At 43.5% G+C, this 23,762-nt stretch overlaps 1 protein-coding gene across 1 annotated transcript in view; it reads left to right on the top strand.

The window, feature by feature from the left end:
• LOC125447671 (homeodomain-interacting protein kinase 4-like) overlaps nt 1-15,447 on the top strand; it is a 29,479-nt gene extending 14,032 nt beyond the window's left edge. Inside the window, exons 2-4 of the mRNA XM_048522289.2 lie at nt 8,477-9,730; nt 11,053-11,129; nt 15,268-15,447. Coding sequence (XP_048378246.2) covers nt 8,477-9,730; nt 11,053-11,129; nt 15,268-15,447 — 1,511 coding nt within the window. The remainder of the gene's footprint in view (nt 1-8,476; nt 9,731-11,052; nt 11,130-15,267) is intronic.
• The last annotated feature ends 8,315 nt before the right edge of the window (nt 15,448-23,762 follow it).

Genomic DNA, 23,762 nt, shown 5'->3' with positions numbered 1-23,762 from the left:
CTATTAGACAAAATAACTATTTTTTGTCCTCAACTGTAGGGCGTTGAGAGGACCCTAGGACCCATTTGTCTGCTGCCATTGTCCTTCTAGATGGAAGTGCTCGTTGGTTTGGAAAGTGCTGTCTGAGGATCTTTGGTTAATTTGTGCAGTGCACCTTGTAGATGGTACACACTGCTGTTACTGAGCATTGGTGGTGGAGGGAATGGATGCTTGTGGATGTAGTGCCAGTCAAGTGGGCTGCTTTGTCCTGGATGGAGTCAAGCTTCTTGAGTGTTGTTGGGGCTGCACTCATCCAGGCAGGTGGAGAGTATTCCATCACACTTCTGACTTGTGCCTTGCAGATGGTGAACAGGCTTTGACGAATCAGGAGGTGAGTTCGTGGCTGCAGTATTCCTAGCTTCTGACCTGCTCTTGTAGCCACTGTGTTTATGTGGTGTGTCCAGTTAACTCTCCACTGATAACCCCCAGAGGAGGATGCAGTGATGGTAACACCATTGAATGTCAGGGGATGGTGGTTGGATTGTCTCTTATTGATGATGGTCATAGCCTGGCACTTGTGCGGTCATATATCACTTACCACTTTTTCTGGTCAAGCCTGGATATTATCCAGAACTTGTTACATTTGAACACAGACTGCTTCAGTATCTGAGGAGTCATGAATGGGTCTGAACATTGTGCAAACATTGGTGAATATTCCCACTTCTGACTTTATGATGGAGGAAAGGTCATTGATGAAGCAGCTGAAGATGGTTGGGCCTAGGACACCACCCTGAGGAACTCCTGCAGAGATGTCCTAGAGCTGAGATGATTGGCCTCAACAACCATGACCATCTTCCTATGCGTCAGGTATGACTCCCACCACTGGAGAGTTTGCCCCCGATGCCCCTTGATTCAAGATTTGCTAGGGCTCCTTGATGCAGCCTTGATGTCAGGGGCTGTCACTCTGACCTCACCTCTGGAATTCAGCTCTTTTGTCCATGTTTGAACCAAAGCTGTAATGAAATCAGGAACTGAGTACCCCTGGCAGAACCCAAACTGGGCATCGCTGAGCAGGTTATTGCTGAGCAGGTGCTGCTAGATAGCACTATTGATGACACTTTCTATCACTTTACTGATGATCGAGAGTAAACTGATGATCTGGTAATTGGCCAGGTTGGATTTGCCCTGCTTCTTGTGTACAGGACATGCTTAGGCATTTTTCCATGTTGCTGGCTCGATACCAGTGTTGTAAATGTAGTGGAACAGCTTGGCTAGAGGAGTGGCAAGTTCTGGAGCACAGTCTTCGGTGCTATTGCCGGAATGTTGTCAGGGCCTATAGCTTTTGCAGCATCCAGTGTCTCCAGCTGTTTCTTGAAATCACATAGAGTGAATCGAATTGGCTGAAGACTGGTATCTGTAATGCTGAGGACCACTGGAGGAGGCTGAGATGGATCGTCCACTTGCCACTTCTGGCTGAAGATTGCTGTGAGTGCTTCAGCCTTATCGTTTGCGCCAATGTGCTAGACTCTTCATCATGGAGAATGTGGGGATATTTGTGAATCCTCTCCAGTCAGTTGTTCAATTGTCCACCACCATTCACAACTGGATCCGACAGGACTGTAGAGTTTAGATCTGAATTGTTGATTGTGGGATTGCTTAGCTCTGTCTATCACTTGCTGCTTTCGCTGTTTGGTGTGCAAGTAGTCCTGTTTGGTGGCTTCACCAGATTGACACCTCATCTTCAGGTATGCCTAGCGGTGCTCCTGGAATGCCCTCCTGCACTCTCCATTGAACCAGGGTTGATCTCCAGGCTTGATGGTAATGGTTGAGTGGGGGATCCGTCGGGCCATGGGGTTACAGATTGTACAGATAGTGCTGCTCACCTCATTGATGCCCGCTATTGAGTTGCTAGATCTGTGCAAAGTCTGTCACATTTAGCACAATAGTAATGCCACACAACATGTTGGGAGTTATTCTCAATGTGAAGGTGGGACTTTGTTTCCACAAGGTCTATGTGATGGTCACTCTTATTGTCATGGGCAGATGCAACTGCAGCTGGCAGTTTGGTAAGGATGAGGTTCCCGCACCATCCACCACGGACCCAGTCTAGCAACTATGTCATTTAGGACCGACCAGTTCGATCAGTGGTGCTGCTGCCGAGCCACTCTTAGTGGTGGGCATTGAAATCCCCCACCCAGAGTACGTTTTGTGCCCTTGCCATCCTCAGTGCTTCCTCCAAGTGTTGTTCACCATGGGGGAGTACTGATTCATCAGCTGAGGGAGGATGGTATATGATAATCAGCAGGAGGTTTCCTTGCCCATGTTTAGCCTGAAGCCATGAGACTTCATGGGGTCTGGAGTCAATATTGAGGACTCCTAGAGCAACACCCTTCCAAATGTATACCATTGTGCTGCTACCTCTGCTCGATCTGTCCTGCTGGTGGGACAGGACATATCCAGGGATGATGATAGTGGTGTCTGGATGACTGTGTCAGGCTGTTGCTTGACTAGTCTGCGAGACAGCTCTCCCAATTTTGACTCTAACCCCAGATGTTAGTGAGGAGGATTTTGCAGGGTTGGCAAAGCTGTTTCCGCCGTTGTCTCTTCCATTGCCTAGGTTGATGTTAGATGATCCATCCTGTTTAATTTCTTTGTAAAGGGGCTATAGGTATCCCAAGCTCCATGGTAATTCAAAAACAAATGCAAGGATCGGACATATTCCTTCTGTTTGCAAAGACATTTTCCTGTGCGTCACTTCTGTTACAGATGGTATATATGAATGATCTACCACCATTCCTGTCCTTTTTCCAAATGTCATGTTTTTAGAGAGGAAGAATTATACACTTCCTAAAACACCTCAGTGTTTGGACAACATAGCCAACTGCAAGCTTTCTGTGAATTTAAACTAACAAAGGTGATCATTTGTTTAAGCTCTCACTCTGAAATTATATGTAATAGCATTCATTCAAACAATCACACACACAAACGCGTGCAAGAAAACTACAGTTGCAGAGAATAATTCCCTCTTCAAAAATTATCTAGAAAAGGAACAGTTTATCATGCACATGGCTGTCTGATTTTGGATATGGTAAACGGCGGGCCTGAGGGAAAATCTTTTTAACTCCTGAAGTACTGATTAGGTAAGTTTAATAAAGTTTAATAAAGCAAAGTCATGAGGCTAAGTTACTTGCAGGATTTTCTTGAAGTGGTGGACTTTCTGTAGCTCACAAAGTCCATTTCTTATAATCCCAATATTAGGAAGTAAATTTGTCATTTTGGTGACCACAAAAGAGAACCGTCTTGGAGACCCTACAATGCACAACCTTCAGCTTGTTCTCCAAAACTGTCTTTTCTGCGTACCTCTGATTTGAGACTTACGTAATTCAGAAACGCCTTTGTGAAGGTCTTCCAGAACTTGTGTAACTAACATCTTTTAGTTTGGAATGCCTTTTGTCCATCTACATGGCACAGGTGGACACAGAGTCAGTTTCTTGAATATACATAACAGCTTATCTGACCCTCTGGCAGCCATCGTTGTCCATTTTAAGTCATCAAAATTTTCTTATTTACGAAAGTCTGCACTTAAATAGTTACAAATATGGTATGCCTTTACTGGCCTATCTCTTCCTGAAAATGTGACAAGTCACCTTACTAAATCAACTGATTGCACCTGCTTCGTTGTTAATTGTTAACTCACTTGGAATTCTTCAGCAAGTGCTTCCCAATCAGAGAATCACATCTGACAGTAGATGTTTGTGTTTTGGATTTTGCAAGTACTCATTGTTGAATGTAGGCTATATTTTATGAGCAACCAGAGGATTCCATGATTGGGCAGCACGTACCTTTAGCAATCCTGTTGTTTTCTCCATATTAACACCTTGACCAATCAAAGTCAACTTGCCAACCAATCAGTAGCCTCTTCTCTACTGTATAAATCATTATAATTGTATGAAATTTGGCATTCTTGCATTTGTTCTGATGAGCGCAAGACTTAATGGTCCAGCAAAATTTTTCACCTTTCAGCAATAATGAGGTGTTTAGGATAATTAAAGGTTTGATCCAATAGAAAGAATATTTCACTGGGAGGGAAGTCCAGCGGAGTTAACTTTAAAATTGGAACAGTCTGCTGAAGAGTGTTGTTTGAAAGCACTTCTTTGCACAAAGGATTGAGAATAGCTTCTGAAATGGGGTATCAATACACAATTTCACATCTGAAATTGATCAATGTTTGCTCAGCAATGGTATTAAGAAACATGAAACTAATACAGATGAATAAAATTAAGACACATGTCAAAGTGATCTAACTAAACTATTTAATTGAACATGATCCTGGACCAATATTTCTATGTGTGAGGAGGTGATGGCCTAGTGGTATGAGACAAAAAGACTGCAGATGCTGAAATCCTAGGTAGGCAAACAAGAGGCTGGAAGAACACAGGGGAGGCAATGGCCCAGTGGTATTATTGTTGGACTGTTAATCCAGAGACCCAGATAACGTTCTGGAGACCCGGGTTTGAATCCCACCGCAGCAGATGGTGGAATTTGATTTCAATAAATCTCTGGAATTAAGAGTCTAACGATGACCATGAAGCCATTGCCAATTGTTGGGGGGAAAATTCCCATCTGGTTCACTAATGTCCTCAGGGAAGGAAACTGCCATCTTTACCTGGTCTGGCCTACATGTGACTCCAGACCCACAGCAATGTGGTTGACTCTAAACTGCCTTCTGGGCAATTAGGATGGACAATATATGCTGCCTGACAATGATGCCGTCATACCCTGAATGAATTTTTTAAAAAAGGTAAGCCAGGCAGCATCTGGAGGAAACCAGCAGTCAACATTTTGGATGTAACCCTTCTTCAGGACAGACCTGAAGGGCCATACCTGAAATGCTGACTGCTCCTTTCCTCCAGATGCTGCCTGGCTTGCTGTGTTCTTCCAGCATCCTGTTTGACGGTCTCATGGTATTATCACTAGACTATTAATCCAGAGGCCATGGTAATGTTTTGGGGACTTGGGCTCAAATTCTGCCATGGAAGGTGGTGGAAATTTAATTTAACAAATATGTGGAATTCAGAATCTAACGAGGACTTGAAAATATTATTGGAAAACTCTATCTGGTTCACTAATGTCCTTTAGGGAAGGAAACTGCAATCCTTACCTAGTCTGGCCCAGACGTGACTCCAGATCCACAACATTGTGATTGATGCTTAACTGTCTCTGGGTAATTAGGATGGGTAATAAATGCTGGCCTAGCCAGTGACACCACATCCTGTGAAAGAATAAGAAAAATGTATCGCAGTCAGGGTCAACCCAGTTGATGCATTTGGGTCATTTAGTTGGTTAAAGGTACTATATAAATGCAGTTGTGTTGTCCCTATAAAACCCAAGAATGATGATGTAGTCTTCACCTGTTGCTAGATCTGGGAAAATAATCAAGCTTGTCAACAGCCCCATCTAAGGTAACACAGTGTGAAACTGGATGAACACAGCAGGCCAAGCAGCATCTCAGGAGTACAAAAGCTGACGTTTCGGGCCTAGAGCCTGCTCTCTGATGAAGGGTCTAGGCCCGAAACGTCAGCTTTTGTGCTCCTGAGATGCTGCTTGGCCTGCTGTGTTCATCCAGCTTCACACTTCGTTATCTTGGATTCTCCAGCATCTGCAGTTCCCATTATCTCTGATACAACAGCCCCATCTGCTGGTTGGACATTAATTCTGCAGTAACTATTCACAGTAATACAACAGGGAAACAGACCATTCAGTCCAACCATTGCATGCTGAACATAATCCCAAACTAAACAAGTCCCCCCTGCCTGCTCCTGGCCCACATTCCCCCAAATCTTTCATATTAATGTACTTATCTAAGTGTTTTTTAAACATTGCAACTGTTCCCACATCTAACACTTTCTTAGGAAGTTCATTCCCCAAGTCCTGCATGTTTCAATCCACCTTGACTTATCCAGTTAACAGTACCCTGGTGGCAATGAATTAGACAATCAATAACGATAACAAGTGCAGAATGGCCGCACTGGGGGTGGGGGGGGGGGGGGAGCACAGATGCTGTAGAGGTATAAAGAGCTATCTTTCATTTTCTGTAACTCAGGCCTAAAACCAGCCCAAAGAGGCTGCTGAATTATGATATACTTTGGCCACTCTTAGTGCTTATGGCAGTCATAACATCGAGCAATCAGTGACTTTGTCCCAATCCAAAAACTCATTCAAACAGAGTTTAGAGTTGATTGGTGAGACCAATGGGAATTTCACACAGTGGGTGAGAGATAATGGGAACTGCAGATGCTGGAGAATCCAAGATAATCAAATGTGAGGCTGGATGAACACAGCAGGCCAAGCAGCATCTCAGGAGCACAAAAGCTGACGTTTCGGGCCTAGGCCCGAAACGTCAGCTTTTGTGCTCCTGAGATGCTGCTTGGCCTGCTGTGTTCTTCCAGCCTCACACTTCACACAGTGGATGCTAGTTTGGTTATTGATCCACTGCAGAACAGACTGAATACCAGACATAATTTTTGACTGACCTTAGTCAGTCAATTTATGGGCAAAAGAAATAAGAGAAGTAGACCAATTGGCTGACTTTCTACGAAAAAATCACTTTCTCACACTAACCCCTTTACAACATGATATCTTTTGTGTCTAAAAATTGATTGATTTGTACCTTGAACACTCAATGACTGAGCTTCCATGGCCCTCTGAAGTAAAGGGTTCCAGAGATTCATCAGCCTCTGAGTGAAGAATTTCCTCCTACCTTAGTCCTTATGACCTACTGCCTTATTTCGAGAGTCTGTTCCTTAGTTCTAGACCCATGTAGTCAGTGGAAACATCTTTTCTTTCTTTATAGAATCATAGAATCAGGCCATTCAGCCCATTGAATCCACACTGACTCCTCAAAAAGCATCCCACACAGATTCAGCCCTCCAACCCCATCGCTATAACCCCGCATTTACCACGGCTAATGCACCTAGCCTGCACATCTCATATTTTGTCTGAATTTTACTTGGGCATTATTCGGCTGCCTGTACAGTTGCCATCACCGAGTAGCCCCTGTCAACTGTACAATTCCACACACTTAGCTTCATCTGTATAATTCCAACTGCAAAATTCGGCTTGTTTAATTTGAACTGCAGAATGTAAATTGTACATTTTCACCTGCACAATCCCATCTATGTAATTTCATCTATATAATTCTACTCATATAATTTTACCTGCACAATCCTATCTGTGTAATCTCATGTGCACAATTCTATTTATATCATTTCACTTGCACAGTTCTATCTGTATAATTTACACACAGCCATTTACACAGAGATCAACCACTCCATGGTAGGGAATTGAACTCTGGTCTGCAGCTTGACAGGCAGGGATACTAACCATGATACTGACCCAGAGCTTCCTAAATGAAATAGATATCAAACAGGCAGGGCATGAACGCTGGGTCTTCTGGCTTGGAGTTGGAGATATACTACTGCACCAAACGAGCCCCTTGCTCTTTTTAAAGGGTTATGGGGATAAGGCAGGAACAGGATACTGATTGTGGATGATCAGCCATGATCATAATGAATGGTGGTGCTGGCTTGAAGGGCTGAATGGCCTACTCCTGCACCTATTGTCTATTGTCTATTGCTACACTGAATTAAATTATAAATTTCAGAGAGTATCTGGAAGATAAATCTGGAAAATCGGGGAGTGATCTAATCTAGCTGTCTAAATGAGTTACTAGGTTATATCAAGAGCTACTACTTTCTCATAGGTATAAACCCTACAATTAAATATCACAGATGATGTCAGGAAACACCTTTTCACACTAAGCTGAATAGAAAGCTGGAACTTTCTCTCCCAAATAAACAATTCATACGAGGGATTAATTGGTGCTGTCAAAACTATGATTGACAGATAGTTGTTCAACATAGAGTATTAAAAAGTTTTGGATCCAAGGCTGGTACACAGAATTGAGATACAGTTCAGTTGCGATCTAGTTACATGGCAGAGTAGGTTTGAAGGGTTGAAAGCAACAGGAGGAGGCAAATGTTGGGGACAACAATGCCTTCGAGAATCAGAATAAATGTCACTGTTTACTCAGTCCCTTCTCTTCTTCCTGTTTCGATCTTCTCCCTTTCTCATCCTCTATTACAGAGCAGAGGACAAACCTTCATTCAACTCCTGACTGGTTATTGAAACCAAACTCTGTCATCTCCTCCCTGGTCTCTGTTCTCCAATTGGGCTCTGACAGTGTTCCACCATGGACGACATTACCTTCAGCTGCCTAGGTTGTAAGTCATAGAGTCAAAGAATCTGCCCAAGTAATTCAGTGTCAAAATTGTTTGGCAATAGGAAGAACCTTGGATCATTTTAGGTGTTATCTAATATGAATTGTTGCTGTAGAAGTTTTGATGGGAACCCATTGGAAAGCCTCCTAATTCTGACCAGATGACTTTTCATTTTAATATCTATGCACTAATATTCTCCATTTCTCCTTCCCCTGCAGAACCGTACATTCAGTCCCGCTTTTACCGCTCGCCTGAGATTCTCCTCGGCCTTCCCTTCTGCGAGAAGGTGGACATGTGGTCCCTGGGCTGCGTGATGGCAGAACTGCACCTGGGCTGGCCCCTTTACCCTGGCAACAGTGAGTACGACCAGATCAGGTACATTGTTGAGACACAAGGGCTGCCCAAGGACCACCTCCTGAATGCAGCCACCAAGGCCAACCACTTCTTCAGAAGGAACCCCCGGCAGCACTCTGCCCATCAGTGGCAGCTCAAATGCGCCACTGACTACCAGGCCGAGACCATGGTCCAACCACTGGAGAGACGAAAATATGTGCTAAAGTCCTTGGACCAACTGGAGACTATTAACATCACCAAGACCGTTTTCCCAGATGATGAGGTCATTGCTGAGTTTCACGATCGCAAAAATATGGTGGAGCTCATCAAAAGAATGCTTACCTTGGACTCCCACGAGCGTATCACACCCAGTGCAGCGCTGAAGCATCCCTTTGTCACTATTCAGCAGCTCAAAATGACCCACGAACACACCAAATATTATGATCTATCAATCCAAGGCCTCAACGCAGCTCTGAACTGTGACAGGAGGATGCTGGCTGACCGCCATTATTACAACACGGCCGATGAGGTCTACTACCCAAACTCTGATTACTATGAGTGCCGGCAGTCCCACCACATCCCTAGCATCAGCTCAATGCAGAGGGCCATTGACAAGATGGACAGCTTGACCATTGAGGAGCCGGGACCCCTGAGCATGTGGCCTGATGGAGCAGGAAATGCGGGCTACCAGCCTTCCACCTCAAAGGCAGGCAGTTCCACTTGCCTACCCCATTCGTACCATCAGGGTGCTTGCTGTAGGGCCAGCCATCCTTCACATCGACATAGGAAAGAGCCTACCGTGGGCTATTACACCAATCGATGTGGAATGAAGCAGCGGAAGGCTCCTCACCATTCCCAGTCAGATCCGAGCTTTGGGAATGTGATTCTGCTGGGGCAGGAACCTTCCACAGAGGCTATCAACTGGGAGGAGGAAGAAACAGAGGCCATCTTCTCCACAGCCTCATCATCAGCTCAGGAAGCAAACCGGCCCGAGGAGCTGCTGGCGACCAAAGAGCCTTCAGGTCCTGAGGTAAACCCGGTGAAAGCACATGGCAATCGTAGGGTGCTGCCAGGGTGTTCAGGCAGCAACCAGCTCTACAAACGGTTAATCGAGTACTTTATTGGCAAAGGTGCAGCGGGTAAATACTGCAAAATTCAGCAGATGTTTGGGTTTGGGGAAAAATGAAACTGGGATTAAAGTTTTCAGGGTTTTTGTTTGTTTCTTCACTGGGCAACAGGAGTGGGCAGTGAACACAATAGCAGTAGTACAGTGACAATGCTACAGTGGTTCAGAGTACATTAGCAATAGCTCAGGGCTGTGGACCAGAGGTGTAATGACCAGTCTGGTATTAATACACAATTGGCATCAGACTGGGTAAAGAACCCACGAGTTCTAATTCTGGATGGTTACTCACCTGGGTAATGGACACACTGACATTAATACACAACTGGTACCAGAAATGGGAAATAAACATTGGCATTAATATAGAATTTAAATTGGGCTGCATAGCAAACACAATGAAACTAATATAGGGCTGGTACTATACACTGGTATTAACAAGGCTACCAAGCACAAATCATATTAATACTGGAGGAGCATCTGAGCATACTGGCACTAATACTGGACTGGTGCCAGAGTAGGTAATGGACACACTGCCCCTAATACTGACTGGTACCAGATTGGATAATGGTCACACTGGCTCGAATACTGGACTGGTAGCAACTGGATAATAGTCAGACAGCACAGAAACAGATCTTTCAGTGGACATCAGAGCACCCTTCATCTCACTGTATCAGTCCATCTTCAAATAGCTTGAGTTTAATTTACACTTCAACCCCTATTCCCCATGTTTGACCCATATCCTTCACACCTCCAACCAACATGTCTGAACCATGCAGTTTTCAGCAGCCCAAAACATAGCCACACCCCTTTGGGAGAGAAATGTTTTATCAGTTCTGTCAGTCATTGTCTGAAAAAAAAATCACCTGCAGCAAGATTATTCTTTCTTGTTTGGGGATCAGGAGCTTCCCTGCAAATCTTTTCATTAATTTAAGCACCTAAACCAGGCCATCCTTCAACCTTTTAAACTCGGGTTTCTGTAATAGTCCTTTATGATTTTGATTTTTTAAATTATGCTATCAATTTGGTCAATCTGCAGTGTTCCCCTTCCACAGCTAATAAAACTGTTCTGATATATGGGCCCAGAATCAAACACGTGAACAGTAGGAAATAGCAGCAGGAGTAGACCATTCAGTCCTTCAAACCTGCTCCACCATTCAATCAAGTCATTGTTGACCTTCCACATCAGTATAATTCTTGCTGAATAAACAAAACTCCCTACAGTTAAACAGACCCTTGTATTCTGCTCCTTTGTTATAAAGATCAACATTTTATCTGAATATGTGCATGAGGTATTACTGTGTTGTTTACAGACATGTAAACCATTTTGTTCTTCCACAGCATTTGCAATTAAGAAACCACTTCCCGAAATGTTCAATGGCATGAGATGTTTGGAACCAGATACCTCATTTATCTATGTTTGAAAAAAACTCTGGTTGCTTATTGCTCAGGCCAGACAATAGGGGATTCAGCAATCACAGGAACAGGAGTATGGCACTCAGACCCTCAAGCTTTTTTTAAAAAATCATCCAGGGCACATGAATTTTGCTGGCCAGAATTTTCTGCCCAAGCCTTGGAAAATATTGTAGTGAGCCGCCTTCTTGAATCATCTCAGTCCATGGGATGCATGTACATCAACAGTGCTGTTAGGGAGGGAGATCCAGGTGTTTAACCCAATGACACTGAAGAATTGATATACTTCCAAGTCAGGATTATGTGTGGTTTGGATTGGTACTTGCAGGTGGTGGTGATCCCATGTTTCTGCTGGCCTTGACTAAGTCATGGGTTTGGAAGGTGTTATTGTTGAAGGAGTCTTGGTGAGTTGTTGCAATGTAGCTTGTAAGTAATATACCCTGCTGCCATTATACTTCAGTGGTGCAGAGTGAATATCCCCAACATCCTCTCCAGTGTAGTGAGTCCAAACTTGTTACTCCACAAGTTCCTATATACCACAGTCTGACACAAAAATCAGCCTCCGTATCTCAGTCTAGACTATATAGAACTACTTTTTATTTTTCATAACATTAACTTTACAAAGCACAAACAACTTTAACACTTTAATTACTTCATCTCAAGCTTGCAACTGAAAGGACTGTAAGTGTAGCATGAGGTTTGTACACACGGATGGCCCAAAGATCATGAAGCAAAGGTTCTTTAAGATGCCCATGGAATTAACATTAATTTCCCTTCATGTTTAACAAAGAATTACCCACAGAATGAAGGCTGCGTGTTACAATGGGCTCAGGAATCTTTTGCTTTTGGGGGAAGGTGGTCTCATTGGGAGAAGTGGGCACATTTTTATAAATAAGAGGTCCATTCAATTATTCCAGCTACCTTGCCTTCCTTCACTGTTGTCACCGTATGTTGGAAGTTCCATTGCAAAAATGAAAACCAGCACTTCCTATCCCATGAACCAAATTTTGAATTGCATCAATACTCAACCTTCTGCACTCCACTTCCAACATGCTCCTTTTAAAATCACAGTGTATTGAGCACTCTGATAGATCCCCAAGCAATTGTACTTTGAGGAGGTTTCTGTAAAGTTGACTCCATGTTCCAATCAGAATAATCATGACAACAAAAAGCTAATAAGAACCATTCCATTCTCCGCCCCTTAAACACCATGATGAGTGGAATTTCCATTTCCTCAATAATTATTTACTTTGTCAAAACATTACTAACATCAGCGCACATTTCAAACAGGGTTGTGTAAATCAAATAACTTGATTGGATTTAATTTTTGATTTAACCTTGGGTCTTGATGATTTGTGGGAAATCCCTCAAGATGAAATTAGCTATAAATCAATGCGTGTAAATATTTTATGGCTGCCTCAGCCATTTTCAATTGAGTTATTAGCCCAGGCAACGCATCACAAACCTCAGTTGGGAGTTGGGCTGAGTGTTCTTGAATTGAGTGTGGAGGCTGCTGAGAGGCTGTTAAGTAAAAGGTCTGCCTTGGGGCCTCCATACTTCAGCCTTACAACTACATGACAAACCCCTCAAGTACCCCTGTTGGCAGACCTTCAGACTTTATGCTGAGATAAAATAAAGTTCTAAGGCTATAAATTTGCCCTCCTTGAGGTGGTGAGAAGAGGAAATAAAAGGGCAAATTGTACCATGCTCCATCCACCTGTCAGTATAGACCAGTATTTCATTTATCTTCCTAGTCAAACAAGTACATGCGTGACTTTCTCAATCCATCAATTAAGGCCCCAGAAGTGGTTGATTAAGTGGAAAGGTGACTCATTTCCCAACTGAGAATTTGTAGTGATCCGTGGAAGGGAATGGGGGCCTCAAAAATTGTCCCAACCCAAGGGCAATCGGAGGAATGAATAGGGAGCAATGTGGTAGCCTCTGAAAACCCCCATCCTCACCTTCATGCTCTCTGACCACCCTCTACCTGTGACTCCCACCCCACAAGATAAAAAGTATTTACCTTCTGGTTGTGGGATCACTGGGTTTGAAATTTCAGATAACAATCCTCTGCTAGGAGACAGTACTCTTAATTTCCATCTTAAGTGGGAATCCTGAAATTGCACTCCTAGTTCTAGCTTCGCCAACCCCCTTACCCAACACAGAGAAACATCCTCTCACCATCTCCACTTAAAGCTCCCTCAAAATTTTAAATTTCAATTAGATCATCCCTCATTCTTTTAAAATCCAAAGGGTATAGGCTAACTTTCACAACAAAGCAAAGCCTTCATCCTAGAAGTTGACTGAATGAAACTTCACTGATTTGCTTTCAGTATAAGTATGTCCTTACTTAAGTAGTGAACAAAACTGTACATGGTACTCACAGAGTAATCTCACCTTCACCTCTGGAGTTGCAGCAAGATTTCCCCACTTACATGCTCCTTCTACCTTTTGACACAGGCCAATATTTCATTTATCTTCCTAATTACTTGCTGGACCTGCATACTAACTTTTTAACCGAGACTTATACAAAGAGTGCTAAATCTCCCATACCTCATTCTGTAATACCTCTTCATTTAGATAAAAGTTTGGCTTTCTATTCGTTTAATCAAAGTGAACAACTGCACATTTTTTCACATTACACTCTATCTGCTGTTATTTTGCCCACTCACTTAACCTATATGTATCTCTACGTATTGTCTTCAAATTTTATTTCCAACCAGTCTTTGTATTATCAGCAAACCTAGCCACAATTCAAGTAGTCCCAAGCCATTACTATTGATCATAAATAAATGAGGTACCAGAACTGATCACTGCGGCATGCTCCACTAGTTACAGCTTGCCAACCTGAAAATGACCCAATTATATTCTTTTCCACCTTACTGTTTCACATTTGATGTACATCCCCAATTGTCCTTGATCCAAGTGTCATGCTTGGCCATTTAAGAGTCAAATACATTGCTGAGAGTCTGGAATCACATGCCAGACCAGGTAAGGATAGTAGATTTCCTGCTCTAAAGGACTTCAATGAACTAGATGGATTTTTACAATTGACGGTGCACTATTACTAAAACTAGTTCCAGATTTATTGTCTGAGTTTATATTCCAGCAGCTGTCACAGTAGGGTTTGAACTTCAATTCCCAGAGCACCAGCTTAGACTTCTCAATGACTAGCCCAGATTAGTAGTTCAGAAAGATTATTGCTTGGCCATCACCTCCCCTCACCGAATGCCTTGTGGAAGTCCTAATACACCACATCTACCAGTTCTTCTTAATTCACCCTTCTAGTTATATCCTCAAAGAACTAATTAATCTGTACAGCACAATTTCATTTTCATTGAATTATGATGATGGGGCAGCATATTAGTTCAGTGGTTACCACTGCTACCAGGGAACCAGGTTCAATTCCAGCCTTGGCTGACTGCCAGTGTGGAATTTGCATGTTTTCCCCTTGACTGCATGGGTTTCCATCAGTGCTCTAGTTTCCTCCCAGAGGAATGTGTAATTTAGATGGATTGGCCATGCTAAATTCCCTTGTAGTATCCAGGGAAGTGCAGGCTATGTAATTTAGCTGTGGTAAATGTGAGGTTACTCAGAAAGGATGGTATGCTGTTCTGACAGTTGATGGTCTGAGTGGCCTCTTTCAGCACTGCAAGGACACGATGGCTCTGCTTGATTATGTTATGATTTTCTAATTGTCTTGGAATTCCCTATTCCCTCACCCAAATGTATGAAAGCAGATGGAGAATGTTGGCAGAAATTGAACTGTAATAAAAAGGTGTCCCCTTATACCATACCAATAATTAGAACAACCATATCATGACAATTATATGCAAAAATATTTTGTTAACAATCACATTATTAATTATTGGAAGTTTCTGGGAACTTCCTGGAGGTGAATATGTTGAGTTATATAGATTAGAGGAAATCCCATTGTGTCCCCCTATAATTAATGATTGGTAGCTGTTTTATGAATAGGACAAAGTCAATCAGGTTGATTGAAACACCAAAGAGTACTTGTGCCAAAATGATCCAAGCGTCTAGTTTAGGCAACAGAAAGCAAACCAGGCATATGCCTAGCTAACATTAGGCTAGAATGCTCTCTGCATGAATTGATTTCTATGTATTTATTATTCCTCCTAGAAAGCTCAGACAAATCAACAGGATTCCGAAAACTCTGATAGTTACGAAAATGAATGGTTAAACAATGACAGTGAGACATGGAGTCCTGACAGCACAGATTCTGTCTCAATTGAATATGAAGAATTACAGCCACGAAGTAATAGTTACCAGAATTATGTACACATGGAAAATCAACATTAGTTTCCTTGCCCAGATAGCCTAGTAAAGCACGCCCTCTGCCAATCAAAGTAAAACTTCTAATGATTTTTCAATATGACAAATGCCTTGCATCTTTGCCACAAAATAAACTGTCATTAAATCCTCAACTGTAAGCATCAGTTTATTTCTAATACAGCATGGTGAAAATGTACACCAATAACCCAATCGAATGAAAGCCATTTAGAATATGTTGTGCTAAAACATGCCAGGCCTGAAAGCAAAGCGGTGGGGAGCCGGGTGACGTTGGAGTGGAGCAGAGAGGAGATTTGGGGGTCCTACGGTCAAAACAAAAAATGAGGCCAGTTTACAGTGTTTGAGTCTACGTGTTTATCAAACCCATTTCTGAAATCGTCGTCCTCAACACCCCGAAACTTTGGGAAGTTTAAAAATAAGCTTTGATCTGTTTTTCGGTGTTAAAACCTGAAATGCCACTGTGTATTCTGTATTATTAATAAAACTGTTTGAAAATGAATCAGGCTTGTCAGGCTGAATAATCTTCCCTGAGTCCACATTCTTGAGTAAGGGGAAATGCTTCCAAAGAGGGGCCCTGAGCTACATGCTGTGTCTGTCAGGTTTAGTCACAAAGTTACTCTCTGGGAAGTCATTAAGCCAATGCTGGCATTTCCCAAATACCTTACACCCCAGTCACTTCTCTAAAGAAAGAAACAGCAACACAAGGTCCAGCAGTACCACAGCAACTTTACCTTATACCCAGAAGAGAACGTTAGGAGAGATTGTACAGTGACAACTTGTGTACCTATGCTATGCCAATGAAAAGAACAAATATGCCATGGCAGTTATGTCACCAATTATACTGCAAGAGACAGCGGCATTGCTGACCTAGTAATCCAAAGGCCAATGTTCTGGTGATATGGGTTCAAATCCCACTGTGACAGACTGAGAGTTCAATCAATAAATCTGGAATTGAAACTAGACTCAGTGATGGCGACGAGAAAACCATTGTCAATTGTTCCAAAAACCCATCTGATTCACAAATAACTGTGAAGGAAGGAAAAATTGCCACCCTTAATTATTTGCCCACCATGGGTGATTCCAAACCCACAAGATGCCTGCTGAATTGGTGTACTAAGCCACTCCATTCAAAGGCAATTACAGAAAGGGCAATAAATGTTGACCTTGCCAGCAATGTCCATATCCTGTAAATAAAGTAAACATACCAGTCAGTCATTCACATTATACCAGGTGGATCACTGCACCAATTTCACCACACTGGTTACATTACATTTATTATATGATGGTCATTATACTAATTATAATCACATTTATTGCACCAAGTAGCACACTACTGTACTGATTAATGCACAATTCATTTTATTCCAATGATTGCAATTGTACTATGTTGACTATTACACCAATTTAACTAATAATTATTACACCAAGAATACCACGTTGATTGCTGCATTATACTGTGTCAATTAATACAATTTTAGTGTGCTCTTGAAAACAAACCCTTTATTCTTTCAAACCCATATATTAATCCCCCCTCATCTCCTATGCCCCGGAAACATTTGCCTGTCCCTCAATCTTCATTCTTTGACTCCTAGTTACTGTCCACTGCCTTTCTTTCGCTTCCAGCCTGTTAAAAAAAAACTTACCTTTATAAAGCACTAATTAGAGTCTAATGACACTTGCAAGTGCTTTACAGCCAAAGGAGAACTTCTGAAATGTAGTCTCTTTCACATTAAAGGAAATGTAGACGCAACCTTTCAAATAATAAGATCCCATAAACAACAGGATGAATAGCAACGATTTCCTTTTCACTAATATGGTTGAGGGACAATATTCATCAAGACACCAGAGGAACGCACTTATGCTTCATCGAATAATAATATGGCATCATTCACATCCACCACAGACCCTCCAATGATGATCATAGTCAAAAGACCACACCTCTGACAGTGCGGCACTCCCTCCAATCTGCCTCAAGTATCAGCACTAATGTGCTCTAGTCTCTGGAATATGATTTCATCTGAACCATTGAGATATCACAGCTGTAGAATTTCAAATCATTGTTTTATCTGAACTTGATTGGAGGTGGGAGCTTCACTTGTCCTTTGTTTTGGCAAGAGAGTTCCTTTGCCAGCAGATGTTTTCTAAAGAACAGGGTTTTGTAAAGCAGTGGCTCTGACGGAAAACATGCAACCAGCATTCGAAATTCCCCAGTACCTTACCCAAGTTGGCAGAGATTATGCTGTGACAAGTAGTGCACCCATTACACCATGCCAATGGAAAGACCACATGTCAAGGCAATTATTTTATCAACTATGTTTCAAGAGACAAGGGCATGATAGAGTGTCATGGTACTAAGTATTAACCAGAACAAATGCAAAGTGATTTTTCAAGTTCACTCACTTCCCACAACCCACTTCAAGATACCCCGGATACATTGACAGCCTCCCTTTCTCATTCCCTGTTGGCTCTCCCACACCACTTATTCATTCACAGGACGTATCACTGGCTAGCGTTAGTTGCCAACCCCTAATTACCCTTCAACTAACTGGCTTTGCAGGGCTATTGCGAGGACAGTCAAGAGTCAGACATATTTCTGTGGGTCTGGAATCACATAGCCAGACCAGGTAAGAATGGTAGATTAACTTCCCAAAAGGAACCAGACTGGTTTTTATGGCAACTGGAGAGAGTGTCATGTCAACATTACTGAAACCAAATGTATTGAATTTAAATTCCATCAGATGCCATGGTGGCATTTGAATCTGTCCCCAGAGCATTGCCTGTGCTTCTGGATTACTAACCCAGTGCCACCGGTACTGCTGGCCCAAGTATTTGATGCCCTCAGAGAACTTTGACCTAGGTGCCCCCCCAATCCACATTCAATGACTGAAAAATGAGAAGTCCAGAGTGAAATTTTGGCATTATTGAGTATGAAGAAGAAACATACTAGACTTAAAATATTTTCTGAAGGAGGGTCTAGGCCCGAAACATCAGCCTTCTTGCTCCTCTGATACTGCTTGGCCTGCTACGTTCATCCAACTCTACACGACATTCTCCAGCATCTGCAATTCCTACTATCTCTTAGACTCAAAACATTAACTGTTTGCTCTCTCCACAGAGGCGGCCAGACTTGTGAGGTTTCTCCAGCATTTTCTGTTTGTGTTTCAGGTTTCTAGCATCCACAATATTTTGCTTTCAGATATGTTCTGATCAACCTGTAGAGAGATGTGTTGACATACCACTGTAATACGTGAGACTTGACCCCAAGCCTCCTTGCTACCACAGAATTACAAAAGCCTCCTCTAGTATTTTGCCTTTAGGTGTTTTTAACCAAGCAGTTCAGACACACTATGACTCATCTCTGGAGCAGATAAAACTTGAACTGAGTCTTGAGCTCTAGGTAGAGACACTACCACTGTGCCACAACAGATCAGTAGTTTATTTTTATTTTAGTACTTATTTGGCATATTTAGCAGCATTTAAAACCTGGCACTTTGGATGGCCACCTAGTTCACCTGCATGGTCAAGCAGCTATAGCCATCGGTTGCTCTAGCAACCAATCATCTGCTGCCCACATGAAAATACTGACCACATTCACTCTCTGCTATCAAGCACAACATTTGAGGTTTAGTTTTTAACCCCCATAGCTAAGGGACACAGATAAAGAGGACCTCTGCATTCAGTTCTGTTCACCACACTTCAGAAAATGTCATTGAGCACATGCAGTAGTTATTTACTAGAACAGTTTTGGTTAGGATGGGCATGAAGGAAGGTGGATTTTAGCAACAAGGTTTGATTGGAAACACTGGGATTGATTTCCTTGGAGTTTGGCAGTTGCAAGCGAGATTTGATCAAGTTGGACAAAGTAACGTCAAGATTAAATAAGGTGGAGAAAGAAAAGCTATTCCCATTGGCTGTTGGCAATAAAGGACCATGGGACACAGATTTAAAGTTTCAGGGAAGAGAAAGAGAGATATGTGAGGTGGTATATACAACCAGTAGTAGGAACCCAGTGTCCACAAGGGTGATGGAAAAGAGGCAGTTATCTCAAAAGGAAATTAGACCTGTGTACCAGATTCACCCAAACAGGCAAATAAATCATCTTAGCTTAGTCAAAACCTCCTCAGATTCTGTGATTAGTTGCTCATATCCTGCAATATTCCTGCTGGGTAAAATTAGTTGAACAGCAATCTAGAAGGTACCATTTCTCAAATCACAAAGGGGATATTCACCTGGCTGGAAGCAGCTGTAAAATGGGCATGATCTTTCAGGTATGAACAGTTTGTTCTATTGATGTTGTTGCCACTGGACTCTATTTCACTGCTCCAAAATAGGCACACTATGAGTACAGATGGTACGATCTATCAAATACATCACAACAACTCACCAAGATTAATTCCCCACCATGTCCTGATTCTGCAGCCACCAAGGATAATAATATCAGCATTATTGCTTAGCATAACATTTGAGTTCTGCTGAAGAAAATGCCACAGATTTTTCATCTTGCACTCTTCAGGACAAAAGTAAGAAAACTAAATTTCAAAGGGAACAATATATACTTCTTCAGAAAATTGGATATTGATTGATTGACAAGTGAACTCTAGTATGTTGAGGCAGTACCATGGAGAATGCATCACAAACATTTATCCCTTGAGCTTTATTTAAATTTAATCATGCAAAATTCTTTGTATTGAGCCATTCCCTGTTGCATTTCCTGATGCTGGACACTCACCAACCTCTGATTGGCCAGCAGCAATTGGAGGCAGGCATCCACTCTGAAGATGCTGAGGACACCCTCTGCCCTAGTGGCACTAAATCAGAATGGCTGAGGCGAGTTAGGATTTTGATTTCTCACAATGAACCTTCACGGCACTAAGGGGAACAAACCCAGCTTCTTTAATCTCTCCACATCACTAGACTTTCCTCATTCCTGGTGCCCAATCTAGCAATGACTGGAAATTTGTCAATCAGGCATCAACACTCCCAATTAATTTGGCGTGAAATCATTGTTGGGCTGTAGTTAAATGCCAAACCGACTGGCACATAGCAAGATCCCACAATTATACAACATCTAGATGATCAGTTTTCAGTGTTGGTTGAAATATAAAATATTGATTTGAAGATGAAGAAAAAAAAACTCGACTTCAGTTATTGCCATGGGAGATATTGGTACAGTTTGAAAAGCAAATTGATTGTCATTATTTGATAACTCATCCAATCTGGCATCACAACACATTCAAATACTGTGTGCGATGGTGGTCTAGATTTATTGCGCTCAAGTCCTGGGATCAGCCTTGGACTCTGATGACTGCTGGAAGAGATGCGGACGATGTTCACACACTTGAGCAGTAAGAGAGACTAAGGAGCTGAGTGCGCCCTGTTAAAAAGGAGCATGATCACCAATACTCTTGAAGGCAACACTACCTATGCAAAAAGGGGTATTATTTTCACTGGCTGTTGCTGGCAAGGTGACCAATCCCTGCTTGCTCTTGAAGGGAGTGGTTCACGTGGCTATTTCAGAGGGCAGTTAAGAGAAATGCAAGACACTTGGCTGGATCAGAAAGGGACAGATTTCAGTCACATATAGTACATCAATGGAAACAGACTCAACAACACTGTAATCTGTGACAATGGGAACTGCAGATGCTGGAGAATCCAAAATAATAAAATGTGAAGCTGGATGAACACAGCAGGCCCAGCAGCATCTCAGGAGCACAAAAGCTGACGTTTCGGGCCTAGACTTTTCATCAGAGAGGGGTTCGGCTCGCAATAAACAACTGCACCTCCCAGTCGCAAACCATTTCCACTCCCCCTCCCATTCTTTAGATGACACGCCCATCATGGGCCTCCTGCAGTGCCACAACGATGCCACCCGAAGGTTGCAGGAACAGCAACTCATATTCCGCTTGGGAACCCTGCAGTCCAATGGTATCAACGTGGACTTCACCAGCTTCAAAATCTCCCCTTCCCCCACCGCATCCCTAAACTAGCCCAGTCCGTCCCCTCCCCCCACTGCACCACACAACCAGCCCAGCTCTTCCCCCCCACCCACTGCATCCCAAAACCAGTCCAACTTGTCTCTGCCTCCCTAACCGGTTCTTCCTCTCACCCATCCCTTCCTCCCACCCCAAGCCACACCCCCATCTACCTACTAACCTCATCCCACCTCCTTGACCTGTCCGTCTTCCCTGGACTGACCTATCCCCTCCCTACCTCCCCACCTACACTCTCCTCTCCACCTATCTTCTTTTTCTCCATCTTTGGTCCGCCTCCCCCTCTCTCCCAATTTATTCCAGAACCCTCACCCCATCCCCCTCTCTGATGAAGGGTCTAGGCCAGAAACGTCAGCTCTGGTGCTCCTGAGATGCTAAGATAATAAAATGTGAGGCTGGATGAACACAGCAGGCCAAGTAGCATCTCAGGAGCACAAAAGCTGACGTTTCGGGCCTAGACCCTTCATCAGAGAGGGGGATGGGGAGAGGGAACTGGAATAAATAGGGAGAGAGGGGGAGGCGGACTGAAGATGGAGAGTAAAGAAGATAGGTGGAGAGAGTATAGGTGGGGAGGTAGGGAGGGGATAGGTCAGTCCAGGGAAGACGGACAGGTCAAGGAGGTGGGATGAGGTTAGTAGGTAGATGGGGGTGCGGCTTGGGGTGGGAGGAAGGGATGGGTGAGAGGAAGAACAGGTTAGGGAGGCAGAGACAGGTTGGACTGGTTTTTGGATGCAGAGGGTGGGGGGGGGAAGAGCTGGGCTGGTTGTGTGGTGCAGTGGGGGGAGGGGACGGACTGGGCTGGTTTAGGGATGCAGTAGCGGAAGGGGAGATTTTGAAACTGGTGAAGTCCACATTAATACCATTAGGCTGCAGGGCTCCCAGGCGGAATATGAGTTGCTGTTCCTGCAACCTTCGGGTGGCATCATTATGGCAGTGCAGGAGGCCCATGATGGACATGTCATCTAGAGAATGGGAGGGGGAGTGGAAATGGTTTGCGACTGGGAGGTGCAGTTGTTTGTTGCGAACTGAGCGGAGGTGTTCTGCAAAGCGGTCTCCAAGCCTCCGCTTGGTTTCCCCAATGTAGAGGCAGCCACACTGGGTACAGTGGATGCAGTATACCACATTGGCAGATGTGCAGGTGAACCTCTGCTTAATGTGGAATGTCATCTTGGGGCCTGGGATAGGGGTGAGGGAGGAGGTGTGGGGGCAAGTGTAGCATTTCCTGCGGTTACAGGGGAAGGTGCCGGGTGTGGTGGGGTTAGAGGGCAGTGTGGAGCGAACAAGGGAGTCACGGAGAGAGTGGTCTCTCCGGAAAGCAGACAGGGGTGGGGATGGAAAAATGTCTTGGGTGGTGGGGTCGGATTGTAAATGGCGCAAGTGTCGGAGGATGATGCGTTGTATCCGGAGGTTGGTAGGGTGGTGTGTGAGAACGAGGGGGATCCTCTTAGGGCGGTTGTGGCGGGGGCGGGGTGTGAGGGATGTGTTGCGGGAAATACGGGAGACGCGGTCAAGGGCGTTCGATTCGGATTGGCATTTTTCCATCCCCATCCCTGTCTGCTTTCCAGAGAGACCACTCTCTCTGTGACTCCCTTGTTCGCTCCACACTGCCCTCCAACCCACCACACCCGGCACCTTCCCCTGCAACCGCAGGAAATGCTACACTTGCCCCTACACCTCCTCCCTCACCCCTATCCCAGGCCCCAAGATGACATTCCACATTAAGCAGAGGTTCACCTGCACATCTGCCAATGTAGTATACTGCATCCACTGTACCCGGTGTGGCTTCCTCTACATTGGGGAAACCAAGCGGAGGCTTGGAATATACTCTTCCCCAGAGAATGGGGGAGGTAAGCCCAGTGATTATTTTAAAGGCAGAGATTGATGGATTTTTGACTAACAAGGGAGTCAAAAGACATCAAAGGGTAGGCAGTAAAGTGGCATTGAGGCCACAGTCAGACAGACACAGTCTTATTGAATGGTTCAGCAGGCTTGAGGGTTGAATGGCCCACTCCTAAATTTGTATATGAACATGTTTATCACACTAATGCATACTGTAACAACGCAGGAGGCCCCTGCATTCAGGCCTTTAAAACTCATTTTTGATATCACCAAAATTTGTTTCCGATCCCAAACATCTCTCTCACTATTTATAAACATTGTGAATCACCTGCACAATAGACCTTGGACTAGTTCCTTGTTCACTCAGTTTTGAGAGTTGCTTTCACCAGCTTTTCCCATCAAGTTATTATTAATCCTTTTGAAACCATTTCAGCTTTTCATAAAATTCTAGAAAAAAAGTGACTCGAACTCAGGGAATCTATAACCAATCTGAGA

This window comes from Stegostoma tigrinum, chromosome 39 (genome assembly GCF_030684315.1).
Source record: "Stegostoma tigrinum isolate sSteTig4 chromosome 39, sSteTig4.hap1, whole genome shotgun sequence".
Taxonomy (NCBI): Eukaryota; Metazoa; Chordata; class Chondrichthyes; order Orectolobiformes; family Stegostomatidae; genus Stegostoma; species Stegostoma tigrinum.
This window is presented reverse-complemented; position numbering and strand designations above follow the sequence as displayed.